This window comes from Astyanax mexicanus, chromosome 2 (assembly GCF_023375975.1).
Source record: "Astyanax mexicanus isolate ESR-SI-001 chromosome 2, AstMex3_surface, whole genome shotgun sequence".
NCBI lineage: Eukaryota > Metazoa > Chordata > Actinopteri > Characiformes > Acestrorhamphidae > Astyanax > Astyanax mexicanus.
Genome location: NC_064409.1, coordinates 5,508,341 through 5,526,757, shown reverse-complemented (window position 1 = coordinate 5,526,757; position 18,417 = coordinate 5,508,341). Strand labels below are relative to the sequence as shown.

Genomic DNA, 18,417 nt, shown 5'->3' with positions numbered 1-18,417 from the left:
TGGATACTTGTATAAAACTCACCATTGGCTATCTGGCTAATCACTTCTATATCAGACTTACCAATTATTTATCCTCCAATTAAAATATTATAAAAGAAAATGGAGGATTTTTAAAATATCTTTTTCAGCTCTGAATCTAATAACTGAATCTATATTTAACTATTCAAAACATGTACTGGTCAAACTAAGGCAGCTTTATTTAATTTTTTACAAGGTTTCTAATCTGAAGATGGTTACAAAACTAAAATGTGACATTTTAAAAGCAGGTCCACTAATTACTTTGATTTTCTCTCAAGAAAGTCTTTATTTTAAAGAACTGTTTGACTCCATGTTCAAATAATTGTTATTTATGACAAAAAAATTCACTTCTGTTACTGGAACACACTCCTGTTACTGGCACTCATTCCTGTTACATTTATGTTTTGAGTAACAGAAATAAGGTTTTAGCACAGAATTAGAAAAACATGAAAAATAGCTGAACGACAGCTATTCAGTTAACATGATTTCAGATGATTTTCCGGGCAGATAAGGCAGGGGGCTCGAGACACTTTGCAACAGCCAAAACTCTGAATCTTCACTTTAAAACTTTGAGTTTTTGACCATTTTTAACTTTTATTTATTTTTTCTTTTCTTATCCATTGCTTAACAAAAACTCAAAAGTTACTTTGAATAAACTGACAAAGCTATTTTTTGACTGGCACTCGAGCCAAAATACTCATAAATTGATCAGAGCAGACAATGATGACAAAATTATCTGATGTGCATTATAGATATTTATTTGAAAAATACAAGGATAAAAAATGCATATAGTCATTTATTTACATTCTCCAGAACATGTTTAGGTAGTACTGCCCTCAGTGTGTTTATCTATCTATAATCTATAAATGTGTCTATTATAAACACATTATTACGAATACTATTAAAAGACTGGTTTAATTAAACTACACAGCTTCAGCTTTGAGATGTTGTATGAAGTATTTACATAATGTACATTAAGAATATGTACATTGACAAATGGACATACTGCTATCCCTTGACCTTAAGCATACACCAGGTCAGTGTATGCTCCTTACAATCAAGCAGGCAATCTTATGACTCACCACATGTCTGCTATGAACTTTGCATAGCATGGATATGGATATACAGGGGTTGGACAATAAAAACTGAAACACCTGGTTTTAGACCACAATAATTTATTGTGGTGACGGACAGTTCTGGTGGAAACAGGAGAGTTTTGGTGCACATTGAATTCTGCTGTGATTTGATCAGCCGTGGTTTTATGTTTTTTGGATACAATCCGGGTTAGCACCCGAACATCCCTTTCAGACAGCTTCCTCTTACAGCGTCCACAGTTAATCCCGTTGGATGTGGTTGGTCCTTCTTGGTGGTATGCTGACATTACTCTGGATACTGTGGCTCTTGATGCATCACAAAGACTTGCTGTCTTGGTCACAGATGCTCCAGCAAGACGTGCACCAACAATTTGTCCTTATTTGAACTCTGGTATGTCACCCATAATGTTATAGTGTGCATTGCAATATTTTGAGCAGTAAAACTGTGCTTTTACCCTGCTAATTGAACCTTCACACTCTTCACGCTCTTACTGGTGCAATAATGTGCAATTAATGAAGATTGGCCACCAGGCTGCTCCAATTTAGCCATGAAACCTCCCACACTAAAATGATGACAGGTGTTTCAGTTTCATTGTCCAACCCCTGTAGATATGAATATGACTGATTTTCGGTCTTCCATCAGTTAAAGCATCACGTGTACATCAGTATAAGAGACTGCCCAGCAGTCTGCAGGAGTCTGAGTCTTGTCCGTACATGTGTGTGGATGTTCTCACAGCCCGTGTGAGTGGTGTGAGGGTTTGTGTGGGGGGGCGATGTGGTTGAAGTGATGAGCTGAGGGTGTGTGTGTGGAGCTGTGGTGCTGCTGGAGCTCGAGGCGCTCATGCCGCTGCTGCTGCTTCTGCTGCTGTTTTCGGCGGCCGCTCCGGCGCGCTCTCCTCAGCGCACGCTTCAGCTTCCCCACGCGAGCCTTCAGCTGCTCGTTCTTCTGCTGCAGAGCCGCAACGTGTTCCTGCAGCCGGCCCACACGCTCCTCCTCCTCAAACAGCACCTGCTGCACAGACGAGCACAGCAACTGGAGGGACAGAAAAATAGAGAGAGAGAGATGAGGGGAATGCAGGTCAGATGATATGGTGGAGCATCATCATCCCTTAAGCTTCTATCAGCCCCATTACTTCCTCTTCACTACTGCTTTTCTTCTGTGGGCCTCTACACAGCTTCAGAATGAGGTGGTCATGAGAACAATAAACACTTTAAAAAGTGTTGGTTCATACAGCTTCCCTATAGGCTCCTTGCACCATATATTTGCATATTGGGTGTGGCCTCTCCGTTACCTACCATCTTTGTGTTGTCTTTAACCCAAAGCTACCTTATCCTAAGCATGCATTAGTGTAGAATGTTTTGGAGACTTGCCAGGACTCTCATAATATTACAACTTTATTCTCATAATATTACAACTTTATTCTCGTAATATTACAACTTTATTCTCATAATATTACAACTTTACTCTTGAATTATTACAACGTTCTTGAAATATTGCAACTTTCTCATGATATACACACTTGGTTCATGTGATATTCTGACTTCCATTCTCTAAATATTATGACTTTATTCTCTAAATATTATGACTTTATTCTGGTTATAATACAACAATATTCTCATAATATACCAACTTTATTCTTGTAATATTACAACTTTGTTCTTGAAATATTACAACTGTATTATTGTAATATACAAACTTGATTTTTGTAATGATACGACTTTCTTTTTTAAAAATGTTACAACTCTTAATAATTTTATTTCTAATTTTTCCGCCAATTTTTACAAGGCCAATTACCCAACCCCCTCATTTGGACCACTCAGAGCTCACAACTTTATCCTTAAAATATTACAACTTTATTCTTGTAATATTACTTTTTGTTTTTGAAATATCACAACTTTATTCTTGTAATATTACAACTTTATTCTTGTAACACTACAATTTTATCCTTGTAATATTTTAACTTTATTCTCTTAATACTACAACTTTATTCTCGTATTATTATAACTTTATTCTCATAATATTCCAACTTTACTTTCGTCTCTTTAGTCTCGTAATGTCACGATTTTGTTTTTGAAATATTACCGCTTTTTTCTTAAAATATTACAACTTTATTCTCGTAATATTCCAATTTCACCTCGTAATATTACAGCTTTATTCTGCCAATATTACTACTTTTTTCTCGAAATACTACAACTTTATTTTCAAAATTTTACAAATTTATTCTTGTAATATAATGAGTTTTTTCTTGAAATATTACAACTTTATTCACGTTATATTTAAACTTTATTCTCGTAATATTACGACTTTTCCTATTACAACTTTATCCTTGTAATATTACAACTTTATCCTTGTAATATTACAACTTTATCCTTGTAATATTACAACTTTATCCTTGTAATATTACAACTTTATCCTTGTAATACTACAACTTTATCCTTGTAATATTACAACTTTATCCTTGTAATATTACAACTTTATCCTTGTAATATTACAACTTTATCCTTGTAATATTACAACTTTATTCTCGTATTATTATAACTTTATTCTCATAATATTACAACTTTACTCTTGAAATATTACAACTTTAGTCTCGTAATGTCACGATTTTGTTCTTGAAATATTACAACTTTTTTCTCACAATATTATAACTTTATTTTCAAAATATTATGATAATATTCTCTGAATGCCATACCGTACATCTTTTTTCTCTAAACAAAATGAGTTTATTCTAGAAGTCAGCTGTTTTTTTTTCTTTCATTTTTTAAGAGTGGCCCTAAAACGCTGTTGTACAATAACCGTCAATAAGAGATATGTTTCACAGAAGTGAATCAAACACGGCAACAAAACTAAACACACAGAAAATCTTCGGCTGAATGAAACACAGAAGCAGGAGAGGTGAGAGGAGCGAGAACGAGGGAGAAAAAGAGGACAGGACTGAAAAGACCACCTGCTGGACTGATCTCCTACCACAGCCTAAACATAACAACCACAACCACTGCTGTAAAAACACCCGAAAAAAACACCCCCCTCTGCTAGAGTGTGCAGTTCAGTAACACACGCAGGTGCCTTATGTGAACAACACTCAGATAGACGTCACAGACTGACAACATAAATAAATATACACACACACACAGTCCGGACAGATGGTCCAGATACCTGCGTGTGTTCCCTCACCAACTGCCCCTGCTTTTAATACAGGGACACTCAATCAGTGTTAAATCAGTTCTATTCTCTTTGCGTAATAAAACAGTGTGTGTGTGTGTGTGTGTGTGTGTGTGTGTGTGGTTTTTTGGCGACCCACTATTTGCCGGTCCACTTCAAAAGCCAAACGCAGCCTGTTATGCTCAGTGGTCCAGGCTGTGATAAAAACATGGCTGACTCATCCTCGGCCGCAGTACAGGACCAGACCGGTGGACAGACGGAGAGGAAGAGCTGCAGATTACAACACAGGAAACAACGCAAATCCAGCCAGACCCACAAGGTGAGACACAGAAGGGACACACACCAGTATACTGTGCTGTGGAAGCTGTTAAATAATCTCTAGAGATGCACCTTACATTTGGCAATCAAAATATTTTAGGCGAAAATGTTAAAAAAGTCACTTTCGGTAAAATAATCTAATAATTTGTAACAATGACAGTTTCGTTTTTTAATTATACTGCATTGTTTTCACTAAAGTTAGAATTTTTTAAAAACACCTGTCATTTTAGTGTGGGAGGTTTCATGGCAAAATTGGAGCAGCCTGGTGGCCAATCTTTATTAATTGCACATTGCACCAGTAAGAGCGTGAAGAGTGTGAAGGTTCAATTAGCAGGGTAAGAGTACAGTTCTGCTCAAAAATATTGCAATGCACACTATAACATTATGGGTGACATACCAGAGTTCAAAAGAGGACAAATTGTTGGTGCACGTCTTGCTGGAGCATCTGTGACAAAGACAGCAAGTCTTGGTGAATCATTGTGTATAAAGAGCCACGGTATCCAGGGTAATGTCAGCATACTACCAAGAAGGACCAACCACATCCAACAGGATTAACTGTGGATGCTGTAAGAAGAAGCTGTCTGAAAGAGATGTTCGGGTGCTGACCCGGATTGTATTCAAAAAACGTAAAACCACAGCTGATTTCACGACAGAATTCAATGTGCACCTCAACAAAATAAATTATTGTGGTCTATTGTGGTCTACAACCCCTGTACATTTTTCTTAGACTAACACTGCTGAAGTAAATGCATCTTTAAAGTGGCACTGCTGAAATATACACATGTTTAAAATAAAATGGCACTGCTGAGGTAAATTCATGTTTTAAAATTGCACTGCTGAGGTAAAGTTATGTTTAAAATGGCACTGCTGAGGTAAATTCATGTTTAAAATAGCACTGCTGAGGTAAATTCATGTTAAAAATGGCACTGCTGAGGTAAATTAATGTTTAAAACGGCGCTGCTGAAGTAAATTCATGTTTAAAATAACTGCTGAATTAAATTAATGTTTAAAATGGAACGATTTATGTCTGTTTCAACAATTTTAACAATTTAAATGCTTTAATAAAATGTTTTACATTTCATATAACTAGTTCATACACAATTCCTATAAACAACATTTTAAAATACAAGTTATAAAACTGTTGTAGTATTTATGCTACATCTGGATTTTAACCCTAAAATAATGACGATTATGTGCCATCTTAAAGATAAAAAAGAAGAGCTGTTTAATTCATTAAACACATTTAATTGTATATATATATTTTTTTTATCAATATCAGGTCTGGACTTTATGAGTTAACTGAACTTTAGGGTTTTTACAAACAGGTTGCAGATAGAAAGACTGGAAACTGAAACTGAAATATATAAACACACAAAAATATAATCAAAGTGAATTTCTGGTAAATAAAGGAAAATATGAAATCCATGTGGTTAAAATGAAGAACTAAGGGCTGAGGCTATTCTGGGCAAAAAGATAAACAGAATTGTCCTCAAAAAATTCCTGCATCATTCAGCTGTTGATTACTGTTTATAAACACTTTAACGTGGTAAAATGGGGAAATACTGTGATCTGTCTCAGTTCAGGTAAAACAGAATAAGAATGTGCAGCTGTGTTTAGTGGATATGAAATTTATGCGTCCAATCTAACCTGTATTTGTGTGCATATTAAATTATAGTCTTTTTTCAGCACCGCAAACTCAAGAACATTCTGAGCTCCAGGCTACCAGTTACAAACGTCTTCATTTCCCTCTTATAATATTCCTACATGGGGAGAATTACTTTTTCATGTGATTTAATCTCAGGCTAATGCACATGAGATTTAACCAAACGGTACAAGGCTCAGCCCTTCATTTCAAATCCTATTAGGCATTTATTGCTCTGTAACTCTTCTGCTGGAAATGATGTTCAGGGTACTCAAATGTAGAGGAAGCTCTTACTGATCAAAACTGTAGCTTTAAAAATGTTTTTTTAAGCTATTTAAAAGTACTGCCTAAGATGTGTCACAATGCTCATTGCTATCTTACACCCTGCCAACTATTTCTACGTTGATGGGCATGGTGTTCTTGTCACGCCCTCGCTCTGTTTCCCTGTGTTTCTGCGTTTCCCAGTGTGTTTCCCCTGTAATTTTCCGTCACGTGTCTGTAATTTGTAGCTCTGCCCCTCGTTACCTGTCTCCCCACGTGTTCATTGTTACCTGTTAGTATAAATAGTACCCTTTAGTCTATGTTTGCTGTCGGTCTTGCCACGTTAACTTTAGTTTATTCACCCTGTTTATTTCTTGTTTATTTCTATTTCCTTGTATATATCCCTTTTCCTGTTTAGTTATTTCTCTGTCTAGTTTAGTTCCTTGTTGTTTTCCGTTTGTTTATGTTTATACATTTTCTCGTTATTTCCTTATTTGTTTGTTGATTTATTTGTTATTTATTCAAGTCTGTCTTACCCGCATATACGTCTGCCTCGTTACAGTTCTGGAAATTAGGTGTATTCAGGTAGGTAAATTTCTGGTGTATTGCTATCTTGACAATGGAAAATACAAGTGCACCACTGACTGATTTAAACCTAGACAACAGTCAGCAGTCAAATGTTCATTGCTATCTTGGCAACACAAGTGCGCCACACATGCTCAACACATGTACACCCCTGTGCTTTACATACACAAGGACAGTCAGCAGTGCACAAACCCAACTTTTAGATCAACAACAGATAGGATACAAAATAAAATTACATTGCTGTTCCCGTAAATTACCTGCTCACAAACCTTCACAGCATAAATGAGCAAGTCAGTTTCCTCTGCTGAGAAGCGCAGAAGTTCTGCGCTGTTAAAAAAGCAATCCGCCAAAGTCAGAGCACATCTGGGTCTTAAAGGAAATTGCAAGTGACTCGCTGATTGGTTTATTTCACATTACGCCCAAAATAAGAGACGCCTTTTGCGTGTTTCGAGCTATGTAAGGCATACTTTTCCAGTCGTTACGATAGCAAAGATGCACTGACATGCCCAAACTCAAGCTGCTCTATACACGTGGTTGATGGCTCGCCTATAGATCACTAAAATAGGGCTCATAATAATCAATAAAGGCTGTGAAATTAAAATTAAACCTTTTTTTTAAGACCTGCAGTCCTGTTTTTTTTTCAGGTATTCCAGATTTCCACTACATGCTAATTGTTATCTTATCAGTGCAGACTGCTGAAGCTCTTGTCCTCCCATGTCTATAAAGTCAGACATCTTTATTACAACACAGGAAGAGGCAGAACAGATAAATAATTGATTGTTAAGTATCAGTCAACCAGATTTCTCAATGTCTTTACCAGACACTGACTACAAAGTGTAAAAGGGTGTAGTTAAAATCTTCTGATGCAATCCAGATACTAGTCATATAAAAAGACCAGGTATAAACAGGGTCTTAAATGCCCCTGAATTGCCCCTTGACTGTGCTAAATTGCCCTTAGAATATGCTAAATTGCTCCTAAAAATGGACTGGTTTCTGCTGTTTGCAGTTCCAGACCAACCTTAACTATGACCAGGATAAGATGATGAAATCAAGATCTACTGCCCTTTCAGAAATGCACATGCTCTGCATTGTAGAGTAATACTAACGCCATCCAAACTATAAAGAAAAACAAAGTGAACAAAAAGTGTTAAACAAGAATATTTTTTTTTACATTTTAAGTTCTTCAAAGTAGCTCCTCTCGCTTACATAATCAGTTTTGCACATTTCTGCAATTCTCAGTCAGCTTTATGAGGAAGATTCACCTGAAATGTCAGGCTTTCAGTTAACAGCTGTGCTGAACTCGTCAAGAGTTAATTACTTGAATTTTTTGCCTTTTAATGTGTTTGAGAGCATCAACTAAGTAAAGGTCTATTTTGGTAACTTTGAAAGTATTCTCAGGTGCACTCACACAAAAAAAGACCATCAAAAGCATTATGATGATGAAACTGGCACTCATCAGGACTGCCCCAGGAAATGAAGAGCAATAGTTATCTCTGTTGTACAGGATAATCATCAGAGTTATCAGCCTCAGAAACCACAAGCTGACAGCTTATGTGTTTCTTCATGATACGTTTCCTTAATTTTACCAAACAGAAAACCTCTAGAATATAATTAAGAGGAAGATGGATGATCACAAGCCATCAAACCAAACTGAACTGCTTGAAGTTTTGCACTAGGAGTAAAGCAGCATAAAGTTATCCAAAAGCAGTGTGTAAGACTGGTGGAGGAAAACATGATGCCAAGATGCATGAAAAAAACTGTGATTAAAAACCAGGGTTTTTCCACCAAATATTGGCTTCTGAACTCTTAAAACTTTATATGAATATGAATATGAACTTGTTTTCTTTGCATTATTTGAGGTCTAAAAGCTCTGTATCTTTTTTTGTTGTTGTTGTAATTGCAGACATTTCTCATTTTCTGCAAATAAATGCTCTAAATGACAATATCTTTAATTGGAATTTGGTAGAAATTTTGTCCGTAGTTTATAGAATAAAACAACAATTTTCATTTTACTTTAAACATATACTAAACATTTTATACTAAGTGGATCAATAAAAAGGATTGCAAAATAATTAATATTTCATCCATCTTCTTGTTTACTGCTTTCTGGTCAGGGTTGTGGTTAATTTAGAGCCTACTGGGAATCACTGGGCACAAGGCAGGAACATCCCCTGTACAAAGATGGCTCCAGTCCATCCCAGGATACCACACACACCCCTTTACTCACACACACACTCAGACCTGCGGGTGATTTAGCACAGCAATTTACCCTACACGTCTATTTTAGTGAGGTGTGAGGAAGCAGCACAGAGGACCCAGAGAAGACAGAAACTCCTCACAGGTGTGAAGCTGAGGACGGGATTCTGCTCTGGTCCGTTTCTCAGGGACGGGGTTGGAGGGTTGAGGGTGTGAGAGCAGGATTGTTTAGAACCAATAGGTTTTCTGCACCGTGCAGATGGAGAGTCTCCCTCAGGCTGCGTCACACAGGACTTTTCCCACAGGAACTCTCATCTGCACAACAACTCTCATTATCTCTGTTTCCCCCAGCACTGCTAATCACCCCCACCTGTCCCTGACACACACACACACACACACACACACACACACACACACACACACACTCACACTGTTATACTCACTCTCACGCACACACTTACAGCTCTGTAAAAAAAAATAAGAGACCACTTAAAAATTATGAGTTTCTTTGATTTTACCAAATTGAAAACCTCTAGAATATAATCAAGAGGAAGATGGATGATCACAAGCCATCAAACCAAACTGAACTGCTTAAATTTTTGCACCAGGAGTAAAGCAGCATCAAGTTATCCAAAAGCAGTGTGTAAGACTGGTGGATGATAACAATATTGATTTCTGAATTACTTAAGTACAGTAGTGAAGTGAAAATACTACTTCAGTAGATACAGGTACAGTATTTTAGTACTTAAGTACTTAAGTAGTGAAGTAAAAATAATACTCCAGTAGATACAGATACAGTATTTTAGTACTTAAGTACATAAGTAGTGAAGTAAAAATAATACTCCAGTAGATACAGATACAGTATTTTAGTACTTAAGTACATAAGTAGTGAAGTAAAAATAATACTTCAGTAGATACAGCTTTCTATGACAGTGGGAGATAAGGCTACGTTCACATTACCAGGCTAAAGTGATTCAAATCTGATTTTTTGCTCAATGTGTCTCAGATCTGATTTTTTCATGACTATGTGAACGTGCCAAATCCAATTTTTCTAATCAGATAATCAGAGTCACTATTATATTCTACGTATCCGATCCACGGAAATGCGTCATAAAGGTGAACGGTCAATTTATGCGTCAGAATTCATGCATCTTTTTTACGCTTTAACGCATTAGCATTAGCGCTACGTGCTTCTCTCTCGTACCCACAACACAAACAGCAAAAGCAAACCACCTGTCCTTTTTTTCACCTCCTCGACCTGAGCTTCAGTACTTCAGACCAGCTGTTTACTGTTTCTCCACTCCAGCAAAAGATGCTCCACATATGAGCTGCTACCTCATCCATTTCCCTTTATAAAGCTAAGAGTCTCTCATCTCTCTAATATGAGGTTTTTTGTTGTTGGTGAAGGAGACGTTTATACAGGTATCAATGTGCAGCATGTGAGGAGGCGTTTCAGGAACAGATTTGTTCACATTACCCACAGATACAGATCACTTACATTTGTGAATGTGAACCGTCAAGATAGACAAATCAGATCTGAGCAAAAAATCGGATTTAAGAAATGTGGGTTGTAATGTGAATGTAGCACATTATACAGCAACTGTGTTGTAGTTGCTGTGTTTGCAACACTGAGGATCGGGTTCCTGCCTGTCCAACAGCAGTGCTGAACCCTCACACACACACACACACACACACACACTCAGACATCTGTTTAGAGAGGTGAACAGCTGTAAACACGACCTCATATCTCCTCAGGTCAGCGCCTCTGACCCTCACATGCCTGCACACATAAACACACACTTAAAGCCGTGGAGCTCTGCAGACTGCAGGGAAATCATCTATTGCTCAATGCTCTTATTGATCAGATCCTCTGTTTGCAAATAACCTTCCAGAAGACACTGCAGTGTTTTTTTGGAAATGTAAACTGAGGAGGATTAGAGCCGGGAGACGTTAGGATGCTCAGTTCTGTCATATAACATCCTCCTTTAACACCTCTCAGCACAGAGTATTATAATCCAGCTCTAAACCAGCTGTGTGTGATGGATTTGAATATACAGAGGCCTAATCTCATCAGAGCCACAGTCAGTCACCTGCATTTGATATTCTGGGTTTTTGATCTTGTGAGAGTGTGCAATCTAAAGCCAGATTTAACCCTTTCAGAGATCACTTCAGTTTCTGAATCAGTTTCTCTGATTTTGCTATTTATAGGTTTATGTTTGAGTAAAATGAACATTGTTGTTTTATTCTATAAACTACAGACAACATTTCTCTCAAATTAAAAATAAAAATATTGTCATTTAGAGCATTTATTTGCAGAAAATTAGAAATGGCTGAAATAACAAAAAAGATGCAGAGCTTTCAGACCTTAAATAATGCAAAAAAAAAACAAGTTTATATTCATAAAGTTTTAAGAGTTCAGAAATCAATATTTGGTGGAATAACCCTGTTTTTTAATCACAGTTTTCATGCATCTTGCCATCATGTTCTCCGTCACCAGATTTTTTTTTTACTGTTTAGGGATGGTTTATGAAATATAAAGGTCAATATAAAATAAAAAAGTATTACACACATGCTTGCCCAATGCAATGGAAATAATAAATACAATGGAAATAAAAAAATAAAATTTTATATTTTAGTTAATTAGATTAATTTCTTTATTTCCTTCTTGAGTATAAACCATATTCTGGTTTGTTTAACATTTTTTGTTTACAAAATAATTCAGCCTTTTTTTCTGTATAGCTTTAACATAGTCTTCAAAATTAAATGTGTAATATACAAAATCATAAAAAAATGTATAACACATTAAATGAGAAGAGGTGTGTCCAAACTTTAGACTGGTACTGCATACAGTTACTGTGTATTGTTGATCATTGTTGACTCGTAATAACGAGTGTAATTTACAGAATTACAAAGAATTAAGAGACTAATTCAGTTTCTGAATCAGTTTCTCTGATTTTGCTTTTTATAGGTATATATTTGAGTAAAATGAACATTGTTGTTTTATTCTATAAACTACAGACAACATTTCTCCCAAATTCCAAATAAAAATATTGTCATTTAGAGCATTTATTTGCAGAAAATTAGAAATGGCTGAAATAACAAAAAATATGCAGAACTTTCAGACCTCAAATAATGCAAAGAAAACAAGTTCATGTTCAAAAAAGTTTTAAGAGTTCAGAAATCAATATTTGGTGGAATAACCCTGGTTTTTAATCACAGTTTTTTTCATGCATCTTAGCATCATGTTCTCTCCTCCACCAGTCTTACACACTGCTTTTGGATACATTTATGCCACGATCTTCTTCTTGGTTTTCTCCAGAACTGTATATATATAATGATCCAAATTTATAATTATGACAACTGACTTCGATCATAAACTACGTGGTGTGTGTGTGTGTGTGTGTGTGTGTGTGTGCACTGTGCACATAGTCCAGGCCTGTACAGCAGTGTACACGTTTGCGCTGTGGCCCCTGCAGACCCCAGACATTCCAGCTGCTCAGCCCTGAGCCGTCCACATCAAACGCTTCATTTACTGCCCTCACCTCCTGCCGTCCAGACAGCCAGCTGATCTCTCACTTTCTCTCTGTCTTTCATCTTTCCTTCTCTGCTTCTGTCTCTCTCTCTCCTTCACTACTCTTTCTCCGTCATCCCTTCCTCACACTCTTATAGACTGTAGACTGTTACAGGCTGCTACAGATGCAGCACTGAGAGATCAGACTGCAAAATGCAGATGTATTTCTTATTAAACATAAAAGACTCTCTCTTTTTCTCTCTCTATCTGTCTGTGTGTGTGTGTGAGTGTGTGTGTAAGGTGGACCTCTAGGTGGGAGGTCTTTAATCTGGACTGTGGTGAGTCCAGTGAACCCTACAAGCGCCCCAATCTCCTGCAGTGATGTACAGACCGCTCTATACAAAGCACACAAAAGAAGTGAGTGCTGTGTGTATTTGGAGAGTGTGTGTTCGCAGCATGTCAGTGTGGGAAAATACAGAGGTTCTTATCAGCCTTGTGACTCTATTCTTCGTCCGTGAAGCAGTATGACCTGCTAGAATTTTCAATTAGTGCTGCAAAGTGAGTTAATAAACATGGTAAAAACACCATATTGCATGTATGCTACATGTACATTTGCAGTCTAAACATTTGATTTTACCTAATTGAAAACCTCTGGGATATAATCAAGAGGAAGTAAGAGGGAGTATAGGAATAAAGTTATCCAAAAGCAGTGTGTAAGACTGGTGGAGGAGAACATGATGCCAAGATGCATGAAAACTGTGATTAAAAACCAGGGTTATTCCACCAAATACTGATTTCTGAACTCTTAAAACTTGAATGACCTGAATATGAACTTGTTTTGTTTTGCATTATTAGAGGTCTAAAAGTGCTGCATCATTTTTGATATTTCAGTTTCTCTTTTTCTGCAAATAAAGGCTCTTAATGACAATATTTTTATTTGGAATTTGGAAGAAATGTTGTTCATAGTTTATAGAAAAAAAAACAATGTTCATTTTACTCAAACATAAACCTATAAATAGCAAAATCAGAGAAACTGATTCAGAAACTGAAGTGTTGTCTTAATATTTTCCAAAGCTGTATATTCTAAGACTCAGAGCTCTATCTTACACCCCGTCAACAGTCTATTTTCATGCTTAAATAGAGATTGTGTTCATTAATATATATTTTGCTGATGGGCGTGGTGGTCTCAAAACGAGGTGTGTTGAGGTACATTTCTGTTAGATTGTTCATTACTCTTGCCAACGGAAAACGCAGGTGCGCCACTGACTGAATACAACCTAGACAGATGTCAACAGCCAGACGTTCATTGCTATCTTGGCAGTGAACTGTCAGCTATGCATACACATGTTGTGTTTGAGGAGTCTGTCCTACCCTGCTGTCCTCCTGGTATTCCCACTCTGGGCTGAAGCTGTGAAAGGTGTTTCCGCTGGAGCAGTTGGAGAACTGGAAGAGGCTGGAGAAGATGCGACGGTTCTCCTGCGTGTCGGGGAAGATGGCATCCTGGTAGTTAATGGCATGAGGGAGGAAGTTATAGTCGTCATCCATCCTGCATGTGAAACACACACACACACACATACAGAGAGAGAGAGAGAGAGAGAGAAAAATAGCAGTATTTTAGATCAGAGGTCATTTAAACACCAGTGGAACACCCAAACATCAAAAAAGTCAGACTTCAAAGCATAAGAACTGTTTGAAAGGTAAGTATGATAAATATTAAATGTTGTAACTTACTCTCGGGTGTATTCTTTGAACCTGTGTGTGTGTGTGTGTGTGTGTGTGTGTGTGTGTGTGTGTGTGTGAGAAACATCAGTAGCATATCTAAGTCTGGACTGATCTCATTCTTCATGTCCCTTGACTCTCTTTCTATCCGTTCTATCCATCTACAGTTTATATGACCCTGTGACCCCAAAACTAGTGCTCTATTCTCTCTCATCTTGAATTTAAGTTTTTTCATATTTCTCTTCCACATGTTCCTCTTTGTTTTTTATGGCCAATTTGGTTCTCTCTATTTCTTTTTGCAAATAAGTGACCTGAATCAGATTTAGGATATGTAGAGATACTCTATTATGTTTTCACTTTCTTTCTCTCCCTTTTTCTTGCTGTTTTTCCCATATTTTGTCTGACTAACCCACCCTTCCTTTGTATTGTTCCTCACCTGCCTTTGTAGGTCTCTTATATTCTGCTTTCTATCTCTCTCTCCCTCTTTCTGTTACTTCCTCTCTCTTCTGAAGAAGTACATATTGTATATGTTGTAGTTCTTCATTTCACTCTCTCCCTCCTCTGAGGAAGAATATGTAAGACTAGTTCTCTCTCTCTCTCTCTCTCTCTCTCACCTGAGGAAGAATATGTAAGAGTAGTTCTATATTATTCTCTCTCTCTAACCCTCTCTTTCTCATCTGAGGAAGAATATGTAGGATTAGTTCTCCATCTCTCTCTCTCTCTTTCTATCCCTCTCTTTCTCACCAGAGGAAGCTGTAGGAGTAGTTCTCTCTTTCTTTCTCTCCCTCTCTCTCTCTGTCTCTCACCTGAGGGAGAAAGTGCAAGAGTAGTTCTGCATCTCTCTCTCTTTCTATCTCTCTCTCTTACTCACCAGAGGAAGCTGTAGGAGTAGTTCTCTATTACTCTCTCTCTCTCTTTCTCTCACCTGAGGAAGAATGTGTAAGACTAGCGCTCTCTCTCTCTCTCTCTCTCTTTCTCTCACCGGAGGAAGAATGTGTAAGAGAAGTTCTATATTACTCTCTCTCTCTCTCTCGGCCATATATAAAATACAGTATAGAGGTGTAAAAAGGGGGTTAACCTCTTAACACGCCCTGGCCTGCCGGCGGGCCAGAAAAATATCATATTTAATATCTGGCTGTGTTTATGAATACTTATAGGTTCAATATAGACACCCAATATGCAATTTTAAAGCTTTTCAGTTATCTAGCCTATTTAGCTGTATCTCCTTTCAGAAAATAAACATTTAGGGCGAAATATGCCTAGTTTATGAAAGTTATGAAATATTATTTTCATATTTGCGTTTTTCGTACGTCCATATTTGATCGAATGCGGGCAACGAAGTCCCAGCACAGTTGTAGGAAGATTTGAATAAGACAGAACACTTCAATTCATATTATTATTAATTCATGTTTAAGTTTTAATGACAATACCGATAGTGTACCTCATGAAGTAATTCTTATCTATTTATGTCAATAGTAGAGAGATAGACAATAAAGGACAGCAACATCAGAGACAGACAATGGAGGGCAGCAACAGAGACAATGGAACAAAGCAACAGACAACTGAGGTGAGCAACAGAGACAGACAATGAAGTCACATCACAGATGTAGGAAGTTTAAATAACACTTACATTTATATCAAATTTATGTTAACAGTGGGGAGCAACAGACGAACAAATAAGGACAGCAACAACAGATTCACAACAAACTTATAATAAATAAAATATGTCTAAATTAAAAGGTTTGAAGTGTGCTGGTGTATTTAGGGGGCATTGGAGTAGAGAGCCAAATGAAGTCCACTTTTGGGGGAAAAAGATCCCCCCCATCACAATGCTGGCTACGGGCCTGAATGTGTAAGACTAGAGCTCTCTCTCTCTCTCTCTCTCTCTCTCTCACCTGATCAAGAAGATGTAAGAGTAGTTCTCTATTACTCTCTCTCTCTCTTTCTCTCACCTGAGGAAGAATGTCTAAGACTAGCGCTCTCTCTCTCTCTTTCTCTCACCTGAGGAAGAATGTGTAAAACTAGTTCTCTCTTTCTCTCACTCTCTCACCTGAGGTAGAATGTGTAAGAATAGTTCTCAATCTCTCTCTCTCTCTCTTTCTCTCACCTGAGGAAGAAGATGTATGAGTAGTTCTCCATCACGGTGTGGGACTGGCAGTGGAGGTAGCCGAGGCCGGACACGTTGAGTCGGGACCCCGCGGGCACCTCCAGCATGCTGCCCCACGCCTGGTCGCACAGCACCTCCACCTCCGCCGCGTACAGAAGGCCGTGCTGCGCGTGCGGCTCCGCGTGCAGCGCGAGCACTCTGGCGTACAGGATGATGTGCGCGAGCTCGGCCCGGCAGCCCTCACTCAGCGGCCTCCACTCCGCGGGCAGCAGACAGCCCCACACACACACCACCGAGCACGAGAGCAGCGCGAGCACAGCGCCTACTGACATCTCTAACACACACACACACACACACACACACACACTAAAACACACAAACTAACTAACAAACTTACACAGTCACACACACTTACACACTCTCTCACACACAGACATACCAACACACTCTCTCACACACTAACAAACACACACTAACACCAATACACAAACATATAGTAACACACACACACACACACACTCACTCAAACACACACATTCTTACACTCTCGCAGAGACATACACTAACACACACACACACACACACACACACACACACACTTACATATACTTACACACACTAACACACACTCACAAACACTCACACAACACACACTTATATATTCTTACACACACACTCACACACAAGCATACACACTAGTTATCTCTCCCTTTCCTTATATTTCTCTTTGTTACTCCCTCTGTCTCAGTCTCTCTCTCTCTCTCTCTCTCTCTCTCTCTCTCACACACACACACACACACTTATAAACTAATAAATAACTGTCTAGTATTTTACTCTCTCTCTTTTTTCTCTCTCTTTTACTGTGTCTCTTTCTGTTACTCCCTCTCTCTTTCTCTCTATTTTACTCCCTCTCTCTTTCCGGCTCCCAGATCTCTGCTGCTGCTGCAGTTGAGCTGTTTTCTCTCAGTTCATCCATATCAGTCAGTCAGTCAGTCAGTGAGTCAGTGATGATCATCTCCAGCAGGTTCCAGCAGTGAGGTCTTCAGTCTGCTCTCCTCTAATGATCTACAGCAATCTCCCCCACAGCCCCTTCTGCCCATCTGTCCCACAGAACGACCTCAACCAATCAGAGCGCTCAAAAGTTTCACCAGCCAATCACTGCACGGCTCCCCCTGTAGCAGATCTGAGAAGTTCTGAATGTAGAAAAGTCCTCAAGTTTCCCATTCATTACATTGCCATTGATGAAGTCCCAGCAGCCCCCTTAACCTTTATTTAGGCTGCTATAAACATCTGTCTGTTAAATAAAAAAATAACCCCTTAAACCATTATAAACGTTGTGCTTTGTTAAGGTTTAAATAAATTAATAATAATAAAAGGAAAATATTTGTAATAAAGTTTGAAGGACGAAACATTGACTTAATCTTAGCTGGGCTTATTTAGTAATAAACTTGTACATGTAAACAGAAAATAATTAACTTATTGTGACTTTAAAAACTGATTTAGAGTTATCATATGTTAGTCATTATCTGTGAGGGGTGAGAATTTTTATTAGAACATTTTTGTTCAATATATAGTAAATATTCAACGATAATAATGAGATACAACATGTATATATAACATATAATAAGATTTTTTCCAGTTCCTGCAACCAGGACAAAACATGTTAATTTAAACCAAAGTATTATTAATTAAATTAAAAAAACTATATTTAAAGTTAGATGTAAATTAAAATAAGTTTTCTTTATTTCTTTATAATTTTTATTATTGTTAATGGAAGAATGGCCTATGATCTACTGCAGCAAC

At 37.7% G+C, this 18,417-nt stretch overlaps 1 protein-coding gene across 1 annotated transcript; it reads right to left on the bottom strand.

Moving 5' to 3' along the window:
- Positions 1-761: 761 nt before the first annotated feature.
- On the bottom strand, positions 762-18,241 carry ccdc3a (coiled-coil domain containing 3a). Its single transcript, XM_022671813.2, has 3 exons — positions 16,615-18,241; positions 14,160-14,334; positions 762-2,145 (listed from the first exon to the last, which is right to left on the bottom strand). The coding sequence occupies exons 1-3, from the start codon at positions 16,944-16,946 to the stop codon at positions 1,843-1,845; spliced, it is 810 nt and encodes a 269-aa protein (XP_022527534.1). The 5' UTR covers positions 16,947-18,241; the 3' UTR covers positions 762-1,842.
- Positions 18,242-18,417: the final 176 nt, after the last annotated feature.